This window comes from Nerophis lumbriciformis, linkage group LG16 (genome assembly GCF_033978685.3).
Source record: "Nerophis lumbriciformis linkage group LG16, RoL_Nlum_v2.1, whole genome shotgun sequence".
Classification (NCBI taxonomy): Eukaryota; Metazoa; Chordata; class Actinopteri; order Syngnathiformes; family Syngnathidae; genus Nerophis; species Nerophis lumbriciformis.
Window position 1 is genome coordinate 33714166 of NC_084563.2, and position 27933 is coordinate 33742098.

The 27933-nt window shown below is 40.1% G+C and overlaps 1 protein-coding gene across 1 annotated transcript; it reads right to left on the minus strand.

Annotated features, from left to right (window-relative positions):
• Positions 1-17343: 17343 nt before the first annotated feature.
• On the minus strand, positions 17344-23976 carry LOC133617423 (type-2 ice-structuring protein-like). Its single transcript, XM_061977371.2, has 7 exons — positions 23879-23976; positions 23698-23800; positions 19082-19188; positions 18878-18994; positions 18705-18813; positions 18482-18556; positions 17344-18408 (listed from the first exon to the last, which is right to left on the minus strand). The coding sequence occupies exons 2-6, from the start codon at positions 23750-23752 to the stop codon at positions 18489-18491; spliced, it is 456 nt and encodes a 151-aa protein (XP_061833355.1). The 5' UTR covers positions 23753-23800; positions 23879-23976; the 3' UTR covers positions 17344-18408; positions 18482-18488.
• Positions 23977-27933: the final 3957 nt, after the last annotated feature.

The window sequence follows — 27933 nt, forward strand, 5'->3', positions numbered from 1 at the left end:
GTTTCCATCGTTAACAAGTGTACCACAGAGAGATCATGTTCAAATTTTTAAATTGGATTCTGTTATGCTGGAATTTAAATCGATTAAAAAAACCTTTAAACATGCGGACACTGCAATAGAGCGTACATGAGAGCGGTGGTGCATGGGGTGACGATTTTACAAAAAATGTGTTTCTTATATACCGTATTTTTCGGACTATAAGTCACAGTTTTTTTCATAGTTTGGCCGGGCTCCAGTGCGATTTATATATGTTTTTTCCTTCTTTATCATGCATTTTCGGCAGGTGCGACTTATACTCCGGTGCGACTTATACTCCGAAAAATACAGTAGTCTAATATAATTTTTACAATATTTAATCACCATTAATTGCATTTTAGTTGTAGTTTACTCAGAATTAATTGTGTTTACTCGCAGATCGATATACGTTTTCATCGTTAACAAGTGTACCACAGAGAGATCATGTTCAAGTTTTTAAACTGGATTCTGTTATGCTGGAATTTAAACCTGCAACGATTAATCGATTAGAAAAAACGGTATAGCTCGGTCGGTAGAGTGGCCGTGCCAGCAATTTGAGGGTACCAGGTTCGATTTCCGCTTCTGCCATCCTGTCACTGCCGTTGTGTCCTTGGGCATGACACTTTACCCACCTGCTCCCAGTGCCACCCACACTGGTTTAAATGTAACTTAGATATTGGTTTTCACTATGTAGAGTGCTTTGAGTCACTAGAGAAAAGCGCTATATAAATAGAATTCACTTCACTTCACTTTAAACATGCGGACACTGCAATAGAGCGTACATGAGAGCGGTGGTGCACAAAAAATGTGTTTCTTATATAATCTACTTTTATCATTTTTACAATATTTAATCACCATTAATAGCATTTTAGTTGTAGTTTACTCAATTGTTTAATCGTAGATCGATATAAGTTTCCATCGTTAACAAGTGTACCACAGAGAGATCATGTTCAAGTTTTTAAACTGGATTCTGTTATGCTGGAATTTAGAGCTGCAACGTTAAATCAATTAGAAAAAACCTTTAAACATGCGGACACTGCAATAGAGCGTACATGAGAGCGGTGGTGCATGGGTCGACGATTCCACAAAGAATTAGTTTCTTATATAATCTAATATAATTTTTACAATATTTAGTCACCATTAATTGCATTTTAGTTGTAGTTTACTCAGAATTAATTGTGTTTAATTGCAGATCGATATAAGATTTCATCGTTAACAAGTGTACCACAGAGAGATCATGTTCAAGTTTTTAAACTGGATTCTGTTATGCTAGAATTTAAATCGATTAGAAAAACCTTTAAACATGCGGACACTGCAAAAGAGCGTACATGAGAGCGGTGGTGCGTGGGTTGGCGATTCCACAAAAAATGTGCTTCTTATATAATCTAATATAATTGTTACAATATTTAATCACCATTAATTGCATTTTAGTTGTAGTTTACTCGGAATTATTGTGTTTAGTCGCAGATCGATATACATTTTCATCGTTAACAAGTGTAGCACATAGAGATCATGTTCAAGTTTTTAAACTGGATTCTGTTATGCTGGAATTTAAATCGATTAGAAAAACCTTTAAACATGCGGACACTGCAATAGAGCGTACATGAGAGCGGTGGTGCATGGGGTGACGATTTTGCAAAAAATATGTTTCTTATATACCGTATTTTTCGGACTATAAGTCGCAGTTTTTTTCATAGTTTGGCCGGGCTCCAGTGCGATTTATATATGTTTTTTCCTTCTTTATCATGCATTTTCAGCAAGTGCGACTTATACTCCGGTGCGACTTATACTTCGAAAAATACGGTAGTCTAATATAATTTTTCCAATATTTAATCACCATTAATTGCATTTTAGTTATAGTTTACTCAGAATTAATTGTGTTTAATCGCAGATCGATATAAGTTTTCATCGTTAACAAGTGTACCACAGAGAGATCATGTTCAAGATTTTAAACTGGATTATGTTATGCTGGAATTTAGACCTGCAACGATTAATCGATTAGAAAAAACGGTATAGCTCGGTTGGTAGAGTGGCCGTGCCAGCAACTTGAGGGTTCCAGGTTTGATTCCCGCTTCTGTCATCCTAGTCACTGCCGTTGTGTCCTTGGGCATGACACTTTACCCACCTGCTCCCAGTGCCACCCACACTGGTTTAAATGTAACTTAGATATTGGTTTTCACTATGTAAAGTGCTTTGAGTCACTAGAGAAAAGCGCTATATAAATATAATTCACTTCACTTCACTTTAAACATGCGGACACTGCAATAGAGCGTACATGGGAGCGGTGGTGCACAAAAAATGTGTTTCTTATATAATCTACTTTTATCATTTTTACAATATTTAATCACCATTAATTGCATTTTAGTTGTACTTTACTCAATTGTTTAATCGCAGATCGATATAAGTTTTCATCGTTAACAAGTGTACCACAGAGAGATCATGTTCAAGTTTTTAAACTGGATTCTGTTATGCTGGAATTTTAGAGCTGCAACGTTAAATCGATTAGAAAAACCTTTAAACATGCGGACACTGCAATAGAGCGTACATGAGAGCGGTGGTGCATGGGTCGACGATTCCACAAAAAATTAGTTTCTTATATAATCTAATATAATTTTTACAATATTTAGTCACCATTAATTGCATTTTAGTTGTAGTTTACTCAGAATTAATTGTGTTTAATTGCAGATCGATATAAGATTTCATCGTTAACAGGTGTACCACATAGAGATCATGTTCAAGTTTTTAAACTGGATTCTGTTATGCTGGAATTTAAATCGATTAGAAAAACCTTTAAACATGCGGACACTGCAATAGAGCGTACATGAGAGCAGTGGTGCATGGGGTGACGATTTTACAAAAAATGTGTTTCTTATATAGTCTAATATAATTTTTACAATATTTAATCACCATTAATTGCATTTTAGTTGTAGTTTACTCAGAATTAATTGTGTTTAATCGCAGATCGATATAAGTTTCCATCGTTAACCAGTGTACCACAGAGATCATTTTCAAGTTTTTAAACTGGATTCTGTTATGCTGGAATTTACTGAAAATCAATTAGAAAAAACCTTTAAACATGCGGACACTGCAATAGAGCGTACATGAGAGCGGTGGTGCATGGGTTGACGATTCCACAAAAAATGTGTTTCTTATATAATCTAACATCATTTTTACAATATTTAATCACCATTAATTGCATTTTAGTTGTACTTTACTCAATTGTTTAATAGCAGATCGATATAAGTTTCCATCGTTAACAAGTGTACCACAGAGAGATCATGTTCAAGTTTTTAAACTGGATTCTGTTATGCTGGAATTTAGAGCTGCAACGTTAAATCGATTAGAAAAAAACTTTAAGCATGCGGATACTGCAATAGAGCGTACATGAGAGCGGTGGTGCATGGGTTGACGATCCCACAAAAAATGTGTTTCTTACATAGTCTAATATCATTTTTACAATAATTAATCACCATTAATTGCATTTTAGTTGTAGTTTAATCAGAAGTAATTGTGTTTAATCGCAGATCGATATAAGTTTCCATCGTTAACAAGTGTACCACAGAGAGAACATGTTCAAGTTTTTAAACTGGATTCTGTTATGCTGGAATTTAAATCGATTAGAAAAACCTTTAAACATGCGGACACTGCAATAGAGCGTACATGAGAGCGGTTGTGCATGGGGTGACGATTTTACAAAAAATGTGTTTCTTATATAGTCTAATTTTTACAATATTTTATCACCATTAATTGCATTTTAGTTGTAGTTTACTCAGAATTAATTGTGTTTAATCGCAGATCGATATAAGTTTTCATCGTTAACAAGTGTACCACAGAGAGATCATGTTCAAGTTTTTAAACTGGATTCTGTTATGCTGGAATTTAGACCTGCAACGATTAATCGATTAGAAAAAACGGTATAGCTCGGTTGGTAGAGTGGCCGTGCCAGCAACTTGAGGGTTCCAGGTTCGATTTCCGCTTCTGCCATCCTAGTCACTGCCGTTGTGTCCTTGGGCATGACACTTTATCCACCTGCTCCCAGTGCCACCCACACTGGTTTAAATGTAACTTAGATATTGGTTTTCACTATGTAAAGTGCTTTGAGTCACTAGAGAAAAGCGCTATATAAGTATAATTCACTTCACTTCACTTTAAACATGCGGACACTGCAATAGAGCGTACATGAGAGCGGTGGTGCATGGGTTGACGATTCCACAAAAAATGTGTTTCTTATATAATATAATATAATTCTTACAATATTTAATCACCATTAATTGCATTTTAGTTGTAGTTTCCTCAGAATTAATTGTGTAATCGCAGATCGATATAAGTTTCCATCGTTAACAAGTGTACCACAGAGAGATCATGTTCAAGTTTTTAAACTGGATTCTGTTATGCTGGAATTTCAATCGATTAGAAAAACCTTTAAACATGCGGACACTGCAATAGAGCGTACATGAGAGCGGTGGTGCATGGGGTGACGATTTTACAAAAAATGTGTTTCTTATATAGTCTAATATAATTTTTACAATATTTAATCACCATTAATTGCATTTTAGTTGTAGTTTACTCAGAATTAATTGTGTTTAATCGCAGATCGATATACGTTTTCATCGTTAACAAGTGTACCACAGAGAGATCATGTTCAAGTTTTTAAACTGGATTATGTTATGCTGGAATTTAAATCGATTAGAAAAACCTTTAAACATGCGGACACTGCAATAGAGCGTACATGAGAGCGGTGGTGCATGGGGTGACGATTTTGCAAAAAATGTGTTTCTTATATACCGTATTTTTCAGACTATAAGTCTCAGTTTTTTTCATAGTTTGGCTGGGCTCCAGTGCGATTTATATATGTTTTTTCCTTCTTTATCATGCATTTTCGGCAGGTGCGACTTATACTCCGGTGCGACTTATACTCCGAAAAATACGGTAGTCTAATATAATTTTTGCAATATTTAATCACCATTAATTGCATTTTAGTTGTAGTTTACTCAGAATTAATTGTGTTTACTCGCAGATCGATATAAGTTTTCATCGTTAACAAGTGTACCACAGAGAGATCATGTTCACGTTTTTAAACTGGATTCTGTTATGCTGGAATTTAAACCTGCAACAATTAATCGATTAGCAAAAACGGTATAGCTCGGTCGGTAGAGTGGCCGTGCCAGCAATTTGAGGGTTCCAGGTTCGATTTCCGCTTCTGCCATCCTGTCACTGCCGTTGTGTCCTTGGGCATGACACTTTACCCACCTGCTCCCAGTGCCACCCACACTGGTTTAAATGTAACTTAGATATTGGTTTTCACTATGTAGAGTGCTTTGAGTCACTAGAGAAAAGCGCTATATAAATATAATTCACTTCACTTCACTTTAAACATGCGGACACTGCAATAGAGTGTACATGAGAGCGGTGGTGCACAAAAAATGTGTTTCTTATATAATCTACTTTTATCATTTTTACAATATTTAATCACCATTAATTGCATTTTAGTTGTAGTTTACTCAATTGTTTAATCGCAGATCGATATAAGTTTCCATCGTTAACAAGTGTACCACAGAGAGATCATGTTCAAGTTTTTAAACTGGTTTCTGTTATGCTGGAATTTAGAGCTGCAACGTTAAATCAATTAGAAAAAACCTTTAAACATGCGGACACTGCAATAGAGCATACATGAGAGCGGTGGTGCATGGGTTGACGATTCCACAAAAAATTAGTTTCTTATATAATCTAATATAATTTTTACAATATTTAGTCACCATTAATTGCATTTTAGTTGTAGTTTACTCAGAATTAATTGTGTTTAATTGCAGATCGATATAAGATTTCATCGTTAACAAGTGTACCACATAGAGATCATGTTCAAGTTTTTAAACTGGATTCTGTTATGCTAGAATTTAAATCATTTAGAAAAACCTTTAAACATGCGGACACTGCAATAGAGCGTACATGAGAGCGGTGGTGCGTGGGTTGGCGATTCCACAAAAAATGTGCTTCTTATATAATCTAATATAATTGTTACAATATTTAATCACCATTAATTGCATTTTAGTTGTAGTTTACTCAGAATTAATTGTGTTTAATCGCAGATCGATATACATTTTCATCGTTAACAAGTGTACCACAGAGAGATCATGTTCAAGTTTTTAAACTGGATTCTGTTATGCTGGAATTTAAATCGATTAGAAAAACCTTTAAACATGCGGACACTGCAATAGAGCGTACATGAGAGCGGTGGTGCGTGGGTTGGCGATTCCACAAAAAATGTGCTTCTTATATAATCTAATATAATTGTTACAATATTTAATCACCATTAATTGCATTTTAGTTGTAGTTTACTCAGAATTAATTGTGTTTAATCGCAGATCGATATACATTTTCATCGTTAACAAGTGTACCACAGAGAGATCATGTTCAAGTTTTTAAACTGGATTCTGTTATGCTGGAATTTAAATCGATTAGAAAAACCTTTAAACATGCGGACACTGCAATAGAGCGTACATGAGAGCGGCGGTGCATGGGGTGACGATTTCACAAAAAATGTGTTTCTTATATACCGTATTTTTCGGACTATAAGTCGCAGTTTTTTTCATACTTTGGCCGGGCTCCAGTGCGATTTATATATGTTTTTTCCTTCTTTATCATGCATTTTCGGCAAGTGCGACTTATACTCCGGTGCGACTTATACTCCGAAAAATACGGTAGTCTAATATAATTTTTCCAATATTTAATCACCATTAATTGCATTTTAGTTATAGTTTACTCAGAATTAATTGTGTTTAATCGCAGATCGATATAAGTTTTCATCGTTAACAAGTGTACCACAGAGAGATCATGTTCAAGATTTTAAACTGGATTATGTTATGCTGGAATTTAGAGCTGCAACGTTAAATCAATTAGAAAAAACCTTTAAACATGCGGACACTGCAATAGAGCATACATGAGAGCGGTGGTGCATGGGTCGACGATTCCACAAAAAATGTGTTTCTTATATAATCTAATATAATTTTTACAATATTTAGTCACCATTAATTGCATTTTAGTTGTAGTTTACTCAGAATTAATTGTGTTTGATTGCAGATCGATATAAGATTTCATCGTTAACAAGTGTACCACATAGAGATCATGTTCAAGTTTTTAAACTGGATTCTGTTATGCTAGAATTTAAATCAATTAGAAAAACCTTTAAACATGCGGACACTGCAATAGAGCGTACATGAGAGCGGTGGTGCGTGGGTTGGCGATTCCACAAAAAATGTGCTTCTTATATAATCTAATATAATTGTTACAATATTTAATCACCATTAATTTCATTTTAGTTGTAGTTTACTCAGAATTAATTGTGTTTAATCGCAGATCGATATACATTTTCATCGTTAACAAGTGTACCACAGAGAGATCATGTTCAAGTTTTTAAACTGTATTCTGTTATGCTGGAATTTAAATCGATTAGAAAAACCTTTAAACATGCGGACACTGCAATAGAGCGTACATGAGAGCGGTGGTGCGTGGGTTGGCGATTCCACAAAAAATGTGCTTCTTATATAATCTAATATAATTGTTACAATATTTAATCACCATTAATTGCATTTTAGTTGTAGTTTACTCAGAATTAATTGTGTTTAATCGCAGATCGATATACATTTTCATCGTTAACAAGTGTACCACAGAGAGATCATGTTCAAGTTTTTAAACTGGATTCTGTTATGCTGGAATTTAAATCGATTAGAAAAACCTTTAAACATGCGGACACTGCAATAGAGCGTACATGAGAGCGGCGGTGCATGGGGTGACGATTTTACAAAAAATGTGTTTCTTATATACCGTATTTTTCGGACTATAAGTCACAGTTTTTTTCATAGTTTGGCCGGGCTCCAGTGCGATTTATATATGTTTTTTCCTTCTTTATCATGCATTTTCGGCAAGTGCGACTTATACTCCGGTGCGACTTATACTCCGAAAAATACGGTAGTCTAATATAATTTTTCCAATATTTAATCACCATTAATTGCATTTTAGTTATAGTTTACTCAGAATTAATTGTGTTTAATCGCAGATCGATATAAGTTTTCATCGTTAACAAGTGTACCACAGAGAGATCATGTTCAAGATTTTAAACTGGATTCTGTTATGCTGGAATTTAGAGCTGCAACGTTAAATCAATTAGAAAAAACCTTTAAACATGCGGACACTGCAATAGAGCATACATGAGAGCGGTGGTGCATGGGTCGACGATTCCACAAAAAATGTGTTTCTTATATAATCTAATATAATTTTTACAATATTTAGTCACCATTAATTGCATTTTAGTTGTAGTTTACTCAGAATTAATTGTGTTTAATTGCAGATCGATATAAGATTTCATCGTTAACAAGTGTACCACATAGAGATCATGTTCAAGTTTTTAAACTGGATTCTGTTATGCTAGAATTTAAATCAATTAGAAAAACCTTTAAACATGCGGACACTGCAATAGAGCGTACATGAGAGCGGTGGTGCGTGGGTTGGCGATTCCACAAAAAATGTGCTTCTTATATAATCTAATATAATTGTTACAATATTTAATCACCATTAATTTCATTTTAGTTGTAGTTTACTCAGAATTAATTGTGTTTAATCGCAGATCGATATACATTTTCATCGTTAACAAGTGTACCACAGAGAGATCATGTTCAAGTTTTTAAACTGCATTCTGTTATGCTGGAATTTAAATCGATTAGAAAAACCTTTAAACATGCGGACACTGCAATAGAGCGTACATGAGAGCGGTGGTGCGTGGGTTGGCGATTCCACAAAAAATGTGCTTCTTATATAATCTAATATAATTGTTACAATATTTAATCACCATTAATTGCATTTTAGTTGTAGTTTACTCAGAATTAATTGTGTTTAATCGCAGATCGATATACATTTTCATCGTTAACAAGTGTACCACAGAGAGATCATGTTCAAGTTTTTAAACTGGATTCTGTTATGCTGGAATTTAAATCGATTAGAAAAACCTTTAAACATGCGGACACTGCAATAGAGCGTACATGAGAGCGGCGGTGCATGGGGTGACGATTTTACAAAAAATTTGTTTCTTATATACCGTATTTTTCGGACTATAAGTCACAGTTTTTTTCATAGTTTGGCCGGGCTCCAGTGCGATTTATATATGTTTTTTCCTTCTTTATCATGCATTTTCGGCAAGTGCGACTTATACTCCGGTGCGACTTATACTCCGAAAAATACGGTAGTCTAATATAATTTTTCCAATATTTAATCACCATTAATTGCATTTTAGTTATAGTTTACTCAGAATTAATTGTGTTTAATCGCAGATCGATATAAGTTTTCATCGTTAACAAGTGTACCACAGAGAGATCATGTTCAAGATTTTAAACTGGATTATGTTATGCTGGAATTTTGACCTGCAACGATTAATCGATTAGAAAAAACGGTATAGCTCGGTTGGTAGAGTGGCCGTGCCAGCAACTTGAGGGTTCAAGGTTTGATTCCCGCTTCTGTCATCCTAGTCACTGCCGTTGTGTCCTTGGGCATGACACTTTGTCCACCTGCTCCCAGTGCCACCCACACTGGTTTAAATGTAACTTAGATATTGGTTTTCACTATGTAAAGTGCTTTGAGTCACTAGAGAAAAGCGCTATATAAATATAATTCACTTCACTTCACTTTAAACATGCGGACACTGCAATAGAGCGTACATGAGAGCGGTGGTGCATGGGTTGACGATCCCACAAAAAATGTGTTTCTTATATAATCTACTTTTGTCATTTTTACAATATTTAATCACCATTAATTGCATTTTAGTTGTAGTTTATTCAATTGTTTTATCGCAGATCGATATAAATTGCCATCGTTAACAAGTGTATCACAGAAAGATAATGTTCAAGTTTTTAAACTGGATTCTGTTATGCTGGAATTTTAGAGCTACAACGTTAAATCGATTAGAAAAAACCTTTAAACATGCGGACACTGCAATAGAGCGTACATGAGAGCGGTGGTGCATGGGTCGACGATTCCACAAAAAATGTGTTTCTTATATAATCTAATATAATTTTTACAATATTTAGTCACCATTAATTGCATTTTAGTTGTAGTTTACTCAGAATTAATTGTGTTTAATTGCAGATCGATATAAGATTTCATCGTTAACAAGTGTACCACAGAGAGATCATGTTCAAGTTTTTAAAACTATGACTGGACAATTTGTTTTTTAACGTGTTTATTGAAAATAGCTGTTCATATGTTTTTATTGGCATTTCATACGAGAAATACTAAAGGTTGTGTTTACATGCTGGGCTGTTGTGACTGAGCCTGAAGGTTAAAAGCGGCTGTCAGGTTGAACAATGACTATGGGAGCTCTTCATCTTAAAGAGCAGTGGAATGATTCACTCACTGGGTTATTTATGGCATTAAATCACACAAAGGTCTTCCACTGGCACTGAGAGATGAAGACACTGACCTTGTCAGCAGCCCGGGCTTTAAAGGCCTACTGAAAGCCACTACTACCGACCACGCAGTCTGATAGTTTATATATCAATGATGAAATCTTAACATTGCAACACATGCCAATACGGCCGGGTTAACTTATAAAGTGCAATTTTAAATTTCCCGGGAAACTTCCGGTTGAAAACGTCTATGTATGATGACGTATGCGCGTGACGTCAATAGTTGAATCAGACATTTTGGAATAGGTCGGTCGCCAGCTTAAATCGTCTGTTTTCATCGCTAAATTCCACAGTATTCTGGACATCTGTGTTGGTGAATCTTTTGCAATTTGTTTAAAGGGGAACATTATCATAATTTCAGAAGGGTTAAAACCATTAAAAATCAGTTCCCAGTGGCTTATTTTATTTTTCGAAGTTTTTTTTCAAAATTTTTTCAAAATTTTACCCATCACGCAATATCCCTAAAAAAAGCTTCAAAGTGCCTGATTTTAACCATCGTTATATACACCCGTCCATTTTCCTGTGACGTCACACAGTGATGCCAACACAAACAAACATGGCGCATAGAATAGCAAGCTATAGCGACATTAGCTCGGATTCAGACTCGGATTTCAGCGGGTTAAGCGATTCAACAGATTACGAATGTATTGAAACGGATGGTTGTAGTGTGGAGGCAGGTAGCGAAAACGAAATTGAAGAAGAAACTGAAGCTATTGAGCCATATCGGTTTGAACCGTATGCAAGCGAAACCGACGAAAACGACACGACAGCCAGCGACACGGGAGAAAGCGAGGACGAATTCGGCGATCGCCTTCTAACCAACGATTGGTATGTGTTTGTTTGGCATTAAAGGAAACTAACAACTATGAACTAGGTTTACAGCATATGAAATACATTTAGCAACAACATGCACTTTGAGAGTGCAGACAGCCCAGTTTTCATCAATGAATATATTATGTAGACATACCCTCATCCGCTCTCTTTTCCTGAAAGCTGATCTGTCCAGTTTTGGAGTTGATGTCAACAGGCCAGGGAAGCTAGGGTCCATATTCTTCTCTTGATCATCTTCCTTGATCCATCCATCCATCCATCCATCTTCTTCCGCTTATCCGAGGTCAGGTCGCGGGGGCAGCAGCCTAAGCAGGGAAGCCCAGACTTCCCTCTCCCCAGCCACTTCGTCCAGCTCTTCCTGTGGGACCCCGAGGCGTTCCCAGGCCAGCCGGGAGACATAGTCTTCCCAACGTGTCCTGGGTCTTCCCCGCGGCCTCCTACCGGTCGGACGTGCCCTAAACACCTCCCTAGGGAGGCGTTCGGGTGGCATCCTGACCAGATGCCCGAACCACCTCATCTGGCTCCTCTCGATGTGGAGGAGCAGCGGCTTTACTTTGAGCTCCTCCCGGATGGCAGAGCTTCTCACCCTATCTCTAAGGGAGAGCCCCGCCACCCGGCGGAGGAAACTCATTTCGGCCGCTTGTACCCGTGATCTTGTCCTTTCGGTCATAACCCAAAGCTCATGACCATAGGTGAGGATGGGAACGTAGATCGACCGGTAAATTGAGAGCTTTGCCTTCCGGCTCAGCTCCTTCTTCACCACAACGGATTGATACAGTGTCCGCATTACTGAAGACGCCGCACCGATCCGCCTGTCGATCTCACGATCCACTCTTCCCTCACTCGTGAACAAGACTCCGAGGTACTTGAACTCCTCCACTTGGGGCAAGATCTCCTCCCCAACCCGGAGATGGCACTCCACCCTTTTCCGGGCGAGAACCATGGACTCGGACTTGGAGGTGCTGATTCTCATCCCAGTCGCTTCACACTCAGCTGCGAACCGATCCAGTGAGAGCTGAAGATCCTGGCCAGATGAAGCCATCAGAATTGCTTCGAAGCCGTCCGGAAGTCGTTTTCCATGGCCTCACCGAACTCCTCCCATGTCCGAGTTTTTGCCTCTGCGACCGCTGAAGCCGCACACCGCTTGGCCTGTCGGTACTTGTCCGCTGCCTCAGGAGTCCTATGAGCCAAAAGAACCCGATAGGACTCCTTCTTCAGCTTGACGGCATCCCTCACCGCCGGTGTCCACCAACGGGTTCTAGGATTACCGCCACGACTATGCACCAACTACCTTGCGGCCAAAGCTCCAATCAGCCGCCTCGACAATAGAGGCGCGGAACATGGTCCATTCGGACTCAATGTCCAGCACCTCCCTCGTGACATGTTCAAAGTTCTTCCGGAGGTGGGAATTGAAACTCTCTCTGACAGGAGACTCTGCCAGACGTTCCCAGCAAACCCTCACAATGCGTTTGGGCCTGCCAGGTCTGTCCGGCATCCTCCCCCACCATCGCAGCCAACTCACCACCAGGTGGTGATCGGTAGAAAGCTCCGCCCCTCTCTTCACCCGAGTGTCCAAAACATGAGGCCGCAAATCCGATGACACAACTACAAAGTCGATCATGGAACTGCGGCCTAGGGTGTCCTGGTGCCAAGTGCACATATGGACACCCTTATGTTTGAACATGGTGTTCGTTATGGACAATCTGTGACGGGCACAAAAGTCCAATAACATAACACCGCTCGGGTTCAGATCCGGGCAGCCATTCTTCCCAATCACGCCTCTCCAGGTTTCACTGTCGCTGCCAACATGAGCATTGAAGTCCCCCAGTAGAACGAGGGAATCACCCGGGGGAGCACTCTCAAGTACTCCCTCGAGTGAATCCAAAAAGGGTGGGTACTCTGAGCTGCGGTTTGGCGCGTAAGCGCAAACCACAGTCAGGACCCGTTCCCCCACTCGAAGGCTGAGGGAAGCTACCCTCTCGTCCACCGGGTTGAACTCCAACGTACAGGCTCTGAGCCGGGGGGAAACAAGAATTGCCACCCCAGCCCGTCGCCTCTCACTGCCGGCAACGCCAGAGTGGAAGAGAGTCCAGCCCCTCTCGAGAGAACTGGTTCCAGAGCCCTTGCTGTGCGTCGAAGTGAGTCCGACTATATCTAGCCGGAACTTCTCCACCTCGCGCACTAGCTCAGGCTTCTTCCCCCCCAGCGAGGTGACGTTCCACGTCCCAAGAGCTAGCTTCTGTAGCCGAGGATCGGACCGCCAAGTGCCCTGCCCTCGGCTGCCGCCCAGCTCACATCGCACCCGACCTCTATGACCCCTACTATGGGTGGTGAGCCCATTGGAGGGGGGACCCACGTTGCCTCTTCGGGCTGTGCCCGGCCGGGCCCCATGGGGACAGGCCCGGCCACCAGGCGCTCGCCATCGTGCCCCACCTCCGGGCCTGGCTCCAGAGGGGGGCCCCGGTGACCCGCGTCCGGGCAAGGGAAATCTGGGTTCCTTGCTTGTTTTCTTCATAGAGGTCTTTGAGCTGCTCTTTGTCTGATCCCTCACCTAGGACCAGTTTGTCTTGGGAGACCCTACCAGGGGGCATAAAGCCCCCGGACAACATAGCTCCTAGGATCATTGGGACACGCAAACTCCTCTACCACGTTAAGGTGGCAGCTCAGAGAGGATCTTCCTTGATGTTGCAGAAAAAAGACCATATATTTTTTTAACCGATTTCCGAACTGTAAATGGGTGAATTTTGGCGAATTAAACGCCTTTCTATTATTCGCTCTCGGAACGATGACGTCACACGTGGCGTCACATCGGGAAGCAATCCGCCATTTTCTCAAACACCGAGTCAAATCAGCTCTGTTATTTTCTGTTTTTTCGACTGTTTTCCGTACCTTGGAGACATCATGCCTCGTCGGTGTGTTGTCGGAGGGTGTAACAACACGAACAGGGACGGATTCAAGTTGCACCAGTGGCCCAAAGATGCGAAAGTGGCAAGAAATTGGACGTTTGTTCCGCACACTTTACCGACGAAAGCTATGCTACGACAGAGATGGCAAGAATGTGTGGATATCCTGCGACACTCAAAGCAGATGCATTTCCAACGATAAAGTCAAAGAAATCTGCCGCCAGACCCCCATTGAATCTGCCGGAGTGTGTGAGCAATTCAGGGACAAAGGACCTCGGTAGCACGGCAAGCAATGGCGGCAGTTTTTTCCCGCAGACGTGCGAGCTAAACCCCCTGGATGTCTTGGCTCACACCGTCCCTTATGCCACCGAAGATGATCAAGAGAAGAATATCGACCCTAGCTTCCCTGGCCTGCTGACATCAACTCCAAAACTGGACAGATCAGCTTTCAGGAAAAGAGAGCAGATGAGGGTATGTCTACAGAATATATTAATTGATGAAAATTGGGCTGTCTGCACTCTCAAAGTGCATGTTGTTGCCAAATGTATTTCATATGCTGTAAACCTAGTTCATAGTTGTTAGTTTCCTTTAATGCCAAACAAACACATACCAATCGTTGGTTAGAAGGCGATCGCCGAATTCGTCCTCGCTTTCTCCCGTGTCGCTGGCTGTCGTGTCGTTTTCGTCGGTTTCGCTTGCATACGGTTCAAACCGATATGGCTCAATAGCTTCAGTTTCTTCTTCAATTTCGTTTTCGCTTCCTGCCTCCACACTACAACCATCCGTTTCAATACATGCGTAATCTGTTGAATCGCTTAAACCGCTGAAATCCGAGTCTGAATCCGAGCTAATGTCGCTATAGCTTGCTGTTCTTTCCGCCATGTTTGTTTGTATTGGCATCACTATGTGACGTCACAGGAAAATGGACGGGTGTATATAACGATGGTTAAAATCAGGCACTTTGAAGCTTTTTTGAGGGATACTGCGTGATGGGTAAAATTTTGAAAAAAACTTCGGAAAATAAAATAAGCCACTGGGAACTGATTTTTAATGGTTTTAACCCTTCTGAAATTGTGATAATGTTCCCCTTTAAGTCTCTCTTTTAGTGCTAGGGGCATTTTTCTGGCTGAGTGAATCACTGGCTCAGCATTGTACTTTAGCTGTATTTTCTATTTGTTTGGTAAACACCCTACACCACAGGTGTCAAAGTCGTTTTCACCGAGGGCCACATCGCAGTTATGTTTGGCCCCAGAGGGTCACTTCTAATAGTGAATTATATTATTACACCATTTTTTAATGCATTGTATTAGTAGATTATTTAAAAACTAAAATGTAAAAATATGGTAAATTGCTATAATTTCACCTCAAAAGTTAGTGTAAATGGAAAAACAGTACTGTTGTTTTTATGGTTAAAAAAATTGCCAGAATTTTACTGTAAAATTTAAATTTGTTTTTTTACTGTAAATAAAAATAACTGCAATTTTAAAGTAAAATTTTGGCACCTGAGCTGCCAGTTTGTTTTGGGGTTTTTTCACCACAAATCAACAACTGTAGATCTTTCGGTGTATTACTATAAATGCGGCACCACCGTTTATTACAGTAAAAAAAAAAAAAAGGACAGTTTTTTTTCATTTAGAGAAAAATGCTGTAAAAACAATTTCACAATTTTACCATGAAATCTATTGCTACTTTTACATTGCACAATTTGATGGATAACTTGCTTTGAAATCATTATTATTAGTATTTATTTCTATTTGAAACTGGTTTGAATATTTGATAATATATTTTTGCATACTTAGACAATATTTAAGTTAACATAATTTGCGATTACATGGAGTACTTTTTTTTTTTTCTCTCCCAAAATTTAAAGAAAGCATACATTTAGTAAGAAAAGTTACAGTACTTTATTGCATACTTGCCAACCTTGAGACCTCCGATTTCGGGAGGTGGGGGGTGGGGGCGTGGTCGGGGGTGGGGCAGGACGTGGTTGGGGGCGTGGTTAAGAGGGGAGGAGTATACTGACAACTAGAATTCACCAAGTCAAGTATTTCATATATATATATATATATATATATATATATATATATATATATATATATATGTATGTGTGGGAAAAAATCACAAGACTATTTCATCTCTACAGGCCTGTTTCATGAGGGGGGGTACCCTCAATATATATAATATATATAATATATAATATATATATATATATATATATATATATATGTATATGTATATGTATATACGTATATACATATTTATATATATATACATATGTATATATCCTGAAAATATGCAAACAAAACTGTGTTTAGATAATTGATACTTCAAACTTGCATAAATAAATATTAAGGAATATAACATAACTTGGCTTCTGAGAGCTTCAAAATGTAATGAATAAAATGCTAAAGTTGTTGATAAACAAGCAATTGTTTTAATAATTAAATATGGTCATTTTAAATAAATTATTATGATAATTTAAAATTAATTATTTCAAATATGTTTATTTTAATGTATAATTCTATGGCTGGATGTAATAAGGAGTCAGGAAAATTACAAATAAAAATACAATTAATTTTGATGTTTTTAGCAAAATATAGTAAAAATTTATTTTTTATTTTATTTTATTTTTTTAAATTAATAAATATATTTATTTTTAGGTAAGATAAACATAATAATACAATTTATCTCTAGTCTGGATGATTTACTTCTTGTCGCCCTGTTGTCCTCCCGTCGTGAAAAAAGTCTGTCCTCACTCAGGTCCACATGGAGCTGGAGGGGGCGTGGCCTCCAGCTTCGGCTGAAAATCGGGAGATTTTCGGGAGAATATTTGTCCCAGGAGGTTTTCGGGAGAGGCGCTTAATTTCGGGAGTCTCCCGGAAAATTCGGGAAGGTTGGCAAGTATGCTTTATTGATACATATTATTTCCAGGCTTTCCAGGGCCAAATAAAATGAAGTGGTGGGCCCCCGGGCCTTGAGTTTGACACATGTGCCCTACACTATGAAAAACACCTGTGTACTTTTTCACTATTTCTAGAGTTGACTGTGGGTTTTGGTCTGTGTTTTTCTCGTGTGCACTCATAGTCAATACCGTAGTCAATGACATGCATTCTTTTACCTGCCTGGAGACCAATAATAGGCTATCTCTCCTCTTCTACAAGAACAAACAATGCATCATATGCGTCACCTTTAAATAGTACCTCAAGTGTGTCAATGTCATTTTTATTGAGGGAAACATCAGAATTATTGCTGTCCTCAGAGGGCTGCATGTAACAGTGAATATATATTATAGTCGTGGTCAAAAGTGTACATACACTTGTAAAGAACATAATGTCATGGCTGTCTTGAGTTCCCAATCATTTCTACAACTCTTATTTTTTTGTGATAGAGTGTTGGTCACAAAAAACATTCATGAAGTTTGCTTCTTTTATGAATTTATTATGGGTCTACTGAAAATGTGCTGGGTCAAAAGTATACATACAGCAATGTTAATATTTGCTTACATGTCCCTTGGCAAGTTTCACTGCAATAAGGCACTTTTGGTAGCCATCCACAAGCTTCTACTTGAATTTTTGACCACTCCTCTTGACAAAATTGGTGCAGTTCAGCTAAATTTGTTGGTTTTCTGACATGGACTTGTTTCTTCAGCATTGTCCACACGTTTTAAGTCAGGACTTTGGGAAGGCCATTCTAAAACCTTCATTCTAGCCCGATGTAGCCATTCCTTTACCACGTTTGGGGTCATTGTCCTGTTGGAACACCCAACTGCGCCCAAGACCCAACCTCCAGGCTGATGATTTTAGGTTGTCCTGAAGAATTTGGAGGTAATTCTCCTTTTTCATTGTCCCATTTACTCTCTGTAAAGCACCAGTTCCATTGGCAGCAAAACAGGCCCAGAGCATAATACTACCACCACCATGCTTGACTGTAGGAATTGCTGTTCCTGGGATTAAAAGCCTCAACTTTTCTCCTCCAAACATACAGGTACTGCTGGGTATTGTGGCCAAACAGCTCAATTTTTGTTTCATCTGACCACAGAACTTTCCTCCCAGAAAGTCTTATCTCTGTCCAAAAATTGAGCTGTTTGGCCACAATACTTTACAAGTGTATGTAAACTTTTGACCACGACTGTATGAAAGGATGTCTGCGTTATGTTCTCCAGATATCCATCCATCCATAGTCTTCTGCTTGTATGGATCCAGGTCAGCCTATCATTGCATGGTAAATAAGAGAGTTTGAATATGCACGGGACTGCAAACAAAACAGTGTCACTGTACATACCTGCAGTCTAAAGAGGCTTTGCACACACAAATGGCAGTAGTGTGTCACAGGTGATGTCATCCCAGCATTTGGTGACTGTTGACAAAAAGAAAATGTCATCTCTTCCTGACAAATGTTGTGACGGAGATTGGCCGGCAGTTGTTGACGTAAGATTTATATGAAGAAGCATGTATAAATGAAGTATTTTCAAAGCTTAAATCAGTCATGAAATACTGTGATCTACTTTGAGTGTTGGTCTGCAGGCAGCACTCTGCTTGTGTGTTGTCTGGTTTTTGTGGACACCAGAAAGTTCCAGACACGCCTGTACCATCGATCCAAAACCAGCTTCCAGGCTGTACAAGTGGTGAATCATGTTAGCCTCAAAACACACAAAACAAATGTAGGCAAACGTATTACCGTTTGGCAATCTGAGCCTCCAATCCATGCTTCTGACTGAGTCAAGGTCTGAAGGAATTTATGCTCGTCATCCTGGTGTATCGATGCAAGGTTCCCACTCATGTTCTGGCATTGTGTCTGCATTAGGTAGAGCCAGAGAGACACGTCTCTTACACACCAAACCAACTGAGCAGCTTTCTAAAAGCATGAAATAATGATGCCCACCTCAGCATCAAGCCAGTTCTTGGTGGAGGATTCAAAGTAGAAACATCGGTTGTTGTGTTTTCGCCAGTTGGGTGGACACTGTGGCGCAGAACGGTCGGCAGCTGCATCTAGAGTAGACAAACAAGCACCAGTGACTGTCAACGCTTGTCTGTTTCTGTGTGTCAATCCTGTAGAAGCTAGTCATCGACTATCTTAACGATTAGTCGACTAGTCAGATTACAAAACATACACACATTTAATGTCTCTAATTTTTTTATCGATTTTAAAATGCAGTTAAAGTTATTTAAATGTGCTTACGAACAACAAGGATGTCTAATCCATTCATAAGTATTTGTTTATACTATAATGTCGTTGTTCATTCACTGTTACAAAACTTAAAATGTTGTCCTGTTAAAGCCCCATTTAAGAACATTCAATGTCGGTTGATTTTGGCGGTGCCAGTGGACCAAAGCGGTAGTGTTTTGCCAGAAGGAAGACCGCATTTCCAGTGAGGACCAGTGCACAGCGTCGTAAATTGACAGAAACTATTGTCCGGTGTATACAAACTGACACGATAATACCACAATGATTCAGTATGACTCTGTATGACTCCAATCTCTGTACAACCAAAGCGAGAGTTGTGTCCGTGTGCTTGGATGTAGGTCGGTTCCGTTTTCGGTGGGGGTTAGTCTCCGCCATGTCTGCGCTCTGTCACCTATCCTGTTTGTGATTTTCATGGACAGGAGAGGGTATACGTCTCGGGGGGCTAAAGGTTGCGTCACTGCTGTTTACAGATGATGTGGTCCTGATGGCACCATCGGTTCGTGACATTCAGCTCTCACTGGATCGGTTCGCAGCCGAGTGTTCAGCGGCTGGAATGAGGATCGGCATCTCCAAATCTGAGGCCATGGTTCTCAGCAGGAAACTGACGGTTTGTACAGTCCAGGTAGAGAACGAGACTCTGTCCCAGGTGGAGGAGTTTAAGTATATCGGGGTCTTGTTCACGAGTGACGGAAACATGGAGAAGGAAATCAGCAGGAGAATCGGATCAGCTGGGGCGGTATTGCAGTCTCTCTGCCGCACTGTTGTGACGAAACGAAAGCTGAGCCAGAAGGCAAAGCTCTCGGTCTACTGAGCTGTCTACCTTCCTACTCTCACCTATGGTCATGAAGTGTGGGTCTTGACCGAAAGAATAAGATTGCAGATACAAGCGGCCGAAATGAGTTTCCTCAGAAGGGTGGCTGGCATCTCCCTTAGAGATAGGGTGAGAAGTTCAGTCACCCGAAAGAGACTCAGAGTAGAGCCGCTGCTCCTTCGCTTGGAAAGGAGCCAGCTTAAGTGGTTCGGGCATTTCGTGCGGATGCCTCACGAGCGTCTTCCTAGGGAGGTCCTCATTGCACGTCCCACTGGGAGGAGACCCCGGGGCAGGCCAAGGACCAGATGGGGGGATTACATCTCTCTGGTCTGGGAACGCTTCGGGATTCCCCAGGAGGAAGTTGCTAATGTTGTTCTGGTGTGGGAAGTCTGGGGGTCTCTGCTGGAGCTGTTGTCAACGCGACCTGATTCCGGATAAGCGCTTGGAGATGGATGGATGGATTATCATTTTGATTTTAACATCGAAAGGTACTTTCTAGTAAAGCAGGAACAGAGCCAAGGCCCCATCGGTCTGACATCCCTCTTTGTCTTTGCGCTCACGGCAGCGAGTGAAAGACGGGCCAATGTTGATCCTTGACTGTCCTTTTATCCCAGTAGACTGTCTTTTTCCTTTTTTGTTGTAGTTTTGCAGCTTTTGCCGTAATAGCACTAATTGCACCTCGGCATTTGCATCGACTTCCATCTTTTTAACCAATGGGGAGAGGGGATGGTTGGTACGCCGTAAAGCGAGTAAGCACATATGTAGTTTTTTGTGTGGCAGGGTTCCTACCCCCTTCCTCAAAGTTGCTAAGTGCCAGTAAAAGCGATGTAGATCCCTTCGGGCCATGACAGAGGTGTCATTTAACTAGTTGTAAGTCCATGTATCATCCCAAAAATTCTGAAAATATTTTATGAAGGTTGAAAAGTTCCTTAGTGCTGCTTCAAAAGAAAAGAAAGCCAAAGTCTAAAAAAAACCCAATTAACCTGGCAGTTTCTGCACTCTTAATAGATTCAATGTATACATTTATTCAATTTTTTATTCTTATAGCCAGACCTGCGTGATTATTTCTGTACCTGATGGTTTCGGCTACACCTTCCTCAGAGGTTATATTGCTGTGACGTATCTGGTCAGCTGATATAAACAGTTTTAGGCCCTGTCTTTCTGCTTGTAGTAGCAAGCTGACAGCGCCATCCGCAGTCCGACTTCTTCAGGACTGTGTCCCAGGTGTGGAAAAGTTGGTACGCCCCCTCGTCCCGGTTCACAGTCTGGGCGGGGCGTTTCCGGATCTCAATGGCTTCACTGATCCAACGGTGGTTATTTGTTGCTGTGGGTGCCGATCACATGTGCGTTGTCCCAACCCATGAGGTGGTTCTTCCTCTTGCAGCGGTCTGGTATGGCAGACTTCAGCTGTTCGTGTTCTGCTTGTTGTCTGTTGGCTCGTGTGCATGCTTTTGATGTTTCCTTTTCGCATTCTTTTCTGTGCTCTTTCTTCCTAATGTTAAAGGCTTTGCCAGTTTCTCCCAGATATGATTTGTTGCATGACAAACAAGGTATCTCATATTGGTTCTTGGTCTAATTTGTGCTTAGGGTGAACTAACAACTGTTGTACTTTGAGGTGAGGTTTGACCAGAGTTTTGAAGTTGTTCTTGTTCATGGCCCGCTGTACCCTCTCTGTGACCAGACCTGGGCAAATTAAGACCCGGGGGCCACATGCGGCCCGTTAAGCTTTTCAGTTTGGCCCGCCGGACATTCCCAAATAATTTTTTTAGATCTTTAAGATGTAAAGTGTAGCTGCCATTATGATGTGCAGTCATGTTTTCTAATGACCGTAAGTCTTCAACTATACAAAGTATTTCAATGGTTGGAATCTGCGCTTATGGATGATATACCAGTTACTATGGCAATCTAATTAGTTACTATGGTCATCTAATTAGTTACTATGGTAATCTATGTCACAGCAGCTCAGACGAGGCACCAAGCAGTGTGGGCGGGAAGCGTTTCCACAGATGCGGAAGGAGCTTTTCACAACAAAGTTCTAAAGCTTTGTGATATATCAGATTGTAGGTGGGTTTATTTTGTACCCTTCGCGTTCATATTTCACTGTGTGTTGCATTTCACTTGATTGTAAAATATGTCGATCGAAAGGGGGTGTGACATTCATATTTTGTCAATATTCAATGTTTTATCGTTCATAGAAAAAGTTAAAATTCCATTACGTTTTTTAAGGCGGTCTGTCATAACGTTTTTAGCATTCAATCAGACATTATTGTGAAGTTTTGTATCAGTGTCCCTAAAAATAGATATACCGGCCCCCAGACACATTTTTTTCTCTAAATGTGGCCCCCGAGTCAAAATAATTGCCCAGGCCTGCTCTTGACGTATGGAACCACGGCCCTGTTTTGTTTCTCATTTGTTTTTTGTTTTCCTCTTGATTATGTTTTGTTTAGCTTGTATCTATACAGTAAGACACTAAAACATAAAAAAAAACAAAAAACACAACAACATTAAAACAAGATTTTACGGTAAAAAAACCAAAAAACATTCAGCTCTGTTGCTTGAATTTTACCGCTAAAAACAGTGGTATTGTTTCTCCATTCCATTCTATTTATAAAAACAAATGTATATGCTGTAAAAAAAAAAACCCCCACTGCTTTTACTGTAAAATTCTGGTGACTGAGCTGCCAGTTTTTAAAGTAAAATTTTAATACTTTTTTTGCAGCTTATGTAAAAAAAGATATTGTTAATGTATGTGGTATGTGGTCAAACGTTTACATACACTTGAAACAAAAATTTAGCTGTTTGGCAACAATACCGAGCAATGTGTTTGGAGGAGAAAAGGTGAGACCTTTAATCCCAGAAACACCAAGCCTAGTGTTTAAGTCAGGACTTTTGGAAGGCCATTCTAAAAACCTTAATTCTAGCCTGATTTAGCCATTCCTTTATCACTTTTGACGTGTGTTTCGGGTCATTGTTCTGTTGGAACACCCAACTGAGCCCAAGACCCAACCATCTGACCACAGAACTTTTCTACAGAAGGTCTTATCTTTGTCCATGTGATGTCAGATGAAACAAAAATTTAGCTGTTTGGCCACAATACCCAGCAATATGTTTGGAGGAGAAAAGTTTAGGCCTTTAATTCCAGGAACACCATTCGTACTGTCAAGTGTGGTGGTGGTAGTATTATACTCTGGGCCTGTTTTGCTGCCAATGGAACTGGTGCTTTACAGAGAGTAAATGGGACAATGAAAAAGGAGGATTACCTCCAAATTCTCCAGGACACGCTAAAATAATCAGCCCGGAGGTTGGGTCTGATTTAAACACTACTCTGAATTCATGTACAAGCAGATCAAGACCCAACCATGAAGCGGTCTGGCCCAGTGTTCCAATGATCGCCTTCACGTCGGACCGAACCAACCGTACTAGCAGAGCAAAGGCACCAGAGTTCCTTTCAGTCGACGCAAACGTCATGAGTTTGACATTCCAGTGGTCGTTTGGTGCTCACCGTCAGCTGTAGCCAGTGCCACCATTGCACAAAGAACGAAAGTCATAGTCAGCATCTTAGCCAGGAAGATGGTGCAGAGGTTGAAGACGACGAACTGGGAAACCTTGGAAGTCGCACAAAAGAGCTGCTGAGTCATCACAATCTGCATGAGAGAGGAGACAAAAAGCGTGTGAGTACAAACCTGCAGGTGAGAGCTCCTTCTTGCTTCTGTGTAGAGATCATGAACAAGAGCTGCTCTTATATACTGTCAGTCAACCTTCATTCATTGCTGTGTTCTCTTTCAACTAGACTTTGAGCTCTGTCAACAAATCAAGGCGCATCACACTATTTATTATTCCATACCAATATTGAATCACACTCTTGAACAAACATGAGATAGACCGTAAATGTTTGTGTAAACAACACAAAGTACTGAGGATCACACTTGAGTGACTTTAAAGAGGGGGTCTCCAAAGTGCGGCCCGCAGCAAATTGTTTTAGCAGCCCAACGCGTGTCCTAAAGATACTTTTACAAAAAAACATACAAAGGACTCTCACACTATAATGTCAGATCCACTATGGATTGAACTCTCACACTATTAGCTAGATCCACTATGGACTGGACTCTCACACTATTAGCTAGATCCACTATAGACTGGACTCTCACTATTATGTTAGATCCACTATGGACTGGACTCTCTCACTATTATGTTAGATCCACTATGGACTGGACTCTTACTATTATTTTAGATCCACCATGGACTGGACTCTCACTATTATGTTAGATCCACTATGGACTGGACTCTCAGTATTATGTTAGATCCACCATGGACTGGACTCTCACTATTATGTTAGATCCACTATGGACTGGACTCTCACTATTATTTTAGATCCACCATGGACTGGACTCTCACTATTATGTTAGATCCACTATGGACTGGACTCTCAGTATTATGTTAGATCCACCATGGACTGTACTCTCACTATTATGTTCGATCCACTATGGACTGGACTCTCACTATTATGTTAGATCCTCTATGGACTGGACTCTCACTATTATGTTAGATCCACCATAGACTGGACTCTCACTATTATGTTAGATCCACTATGGACTGGACTCTCTCACTATTATGTTAGATCCACTATGGACTGGACTCTTACTATTATTTTAGATCCACCATGGACTGGACTCTCACTATTATGTTAGATCCACTATGGACTGGACTCTCAGTATTATGTTAGATCCACCATGGACTGGACTCTCACTATTATGTTAGATCCACTATGGACTGGACTCTCACTATTATTTTAGATCCACCATGGACTGGACTCTCACTATTATGTTAGATCCACTATGGACTGGACTCTCAGTATTATGTTAGATCCACCATGGACTGGACTCTCACTATTATGTTAGATCCACTATGGACTGGACTCTCACTATTATGTTAGATCCACTATGGACTGGACTCTCACTATTATTTTAGATCCACCATGGACTGGACTCTCACTATTATGTTAGATCCACTATGGACTGGACTCTCAGTATTATGTTAGATCCACCATGGACTGTACTCTCACTATTATGTTCGATCCACTATGGACTGGACTCTCACTATTATGTTAGATCCTCTATGGACTGGACTCTCACTATTATGTTAGATCCACCATAGACTGGACTCTCACTATTATGTTAGATCCACTATGGACTGGACTCTCTCACTATTATGTTAGATCCACTATGGACTGGACTCTTACTATTATTTTAGATCCACCATGGACTGGACTCTCACTATTATGTTAGATCCACTATGGACTGGACTCTCAGTATTATGTTAGATCCACCATGGACTGGACTCTCACTATTATGTTAGATCCACTATGGACTGGACTCTCACTATTATTTTAGATCCACCATGGACTGGACTCTCACTATTATGTTAGATCCACTATGGACTGGACTCTCAGTATTATGTTAGATCCACCATGGACTGTACTCTCACTATTATGTTTGATCCACTATGGACTGGACTCTCACTATTATGTTAGATCCACTATGGACTGGACTCTCACTATTATGTTAGATCCACCATGGACTGGACTCTCACTATTATATTAGATCCACTATGGACTGGACTCTCACTATTATTTTAGATCCACCATGGACTGGACTCTCACTATTATGTTAGATCCACTATGGACTGGACTCTCAGTATTATGTTAGATCCACCATGGACTGGACTCTCACTATTATGTTAGATCCACCATGGACTGGACTCTCATTATTATGTTAGATCCACTATGGACTGGACTCTCACTATTATTTTAGATCCACCATGGACTGGACTCTCACTATTATGTTAGATCCACTATGGACTGGACTCTCACTATTATTTTAGATCCACCATGGACTGGACTCTCACTATTATGTTAGATCCACTATGGACTGGACTCTCAGTATTATGTTAGATCCACCATGGACTGGACTCTCACTATTATGTTAGATCCACCATGGACTGGACTCTCATTATTATGTTAGATCCACTATGGACTGGACTCTCACTATTATTTTAGATCCACTATGGACTGGACTCTCACTATTATGTTAGATCCACTATGGACTGGACTCTCAGTATTATGTTAGATCCACCATGGACTGTACTCTCACTATTATGTTCGATCCACTATGGACTGGACTCTCACTATTATGTTAGATCCACCATGGACTGGACTCTCATTATTATGTTGGATCCACTATGGACTGGACTCTCACTATTATTTTAGATCCACCATGGACTGGACTTTCACTATTATGTTAGATCCACCATGGACTGGACTCTCACTATTATGTTAGATCCACTATGGACTGGACTCTCACTATTATTTTAGATCCACCATGGACTGGACTCTCACTATTATGTTAGATCCACTATGGACTGGACTCTCAGTATTATGTTAGATCCACCATGGACTGGACTCTCACTATTATGTTAGATCCACCATGGACTGGACTCTCATTATTATGTTAGATCCACTATGGACTGGACTCTCACTATTATTTTAGATCCACCATGGACTGGACTCTCACTATTATGTTAGATCCACTATGGACTGGACTCTCACTATTATTTTAGATCCACCATGGACTGGACTCTCACTATTATGTTTGATCCACTATGGACTGGACTCTCACTATTATGTTAGATCCACCATGGATTGGACTCTCACTATTATGTTAGATCCACTATGGACTGGACTCTCACTATTATGTTAGATCCACTATGGACTGGACTCTCACTATTATTTTATATCCACCATGGACTGGACTCTCACTATTATGTTAGATCCACTATGGACTGGACTCTCAGTATTATGTTAGATCCACCATGGACTGGACTCTCACTATTATGTTAGAGCCACCATGGACTGGACTCTCACTATTATGTTAGATCCACTATGGACTGGACTCTCACTATTATGTTAGATCCACCATGGACTGGACTCTCACTATTATTTTAGATCCACCATGGACTGGACTCTCACTATTATTTTAGATCCACCATGGACTGGACTCTCACTATTATTTTAGATCCACTATGGACAGGACTCTCACTATTATGTTATATCCACCATGGACTGGACTCTCACTATTATGTTTGATCCACTATGGACTGGACTCTCACACTATTATGTTAGATCCACTATGGACTGGACTCTCACACTATTATGTTAGATCCACCATGGACTGGACTCTCACTATTATGTTTGATCCACTACGGACTGGACTCTCACAATATTATGTTAGATCCACTCGACGTCCATTGCACCGGTCGCCCTTGGGGTTGGAGGGGTCCTCTCCAAGGTTTCTCATTGTCCCATTAGGTTGAGTTTTTCCTTGCCCTGATGTGGGATCTGAACCGGGGATGTCGTTGTGGCTTGTGCAGCCCTTTGAGACACTCGTGATTTAGGGCTATATAAGTAAACATTGATTGATTGATTGATTGATTGAAAGTAGAATAAAAAAGCAAATAGGTTTGAAGTAACAGGAAAATACTGAAATGTTAACGCTAAAAACTAGAGATGCACGAAGTGGGGGTGTCCAAAGTGCGGCTGTATCAAATATGATACAAATTGAAAATCATATGTGGGGATAGATTTTTTTGTTTAAAAAAATAAATTAAATAAATGATTTGTTCAGAAGGACCAATAAATGCTTCAGTTTTAAATAATTTGAATTTTCTGGACATTTTTAACGGT

Coding starts and splice junctions, on each gene's coding strand:
- LOC133617423 (XM_061977371.2), bottom strand. CDS start 23,752: ATGCTGACTATGACTTTCGTTCTTTGTGCAATGGTGGCACTGGCTACA. Junction 19,189..23,697: donor GGCACTGGCTACAGCTGACG/GTGAGCACCAAA, acceptor TGTCTACTCTAG/ATGCAGCTGCCGACCGTTCT. Junction 18,814..18,877: donor GAGGCTCAGATTGCCAAACG/GTAATACGTTTG, acceptor CCACTTGTACAG/CCTGGAAGCTGGTTTTGGAT.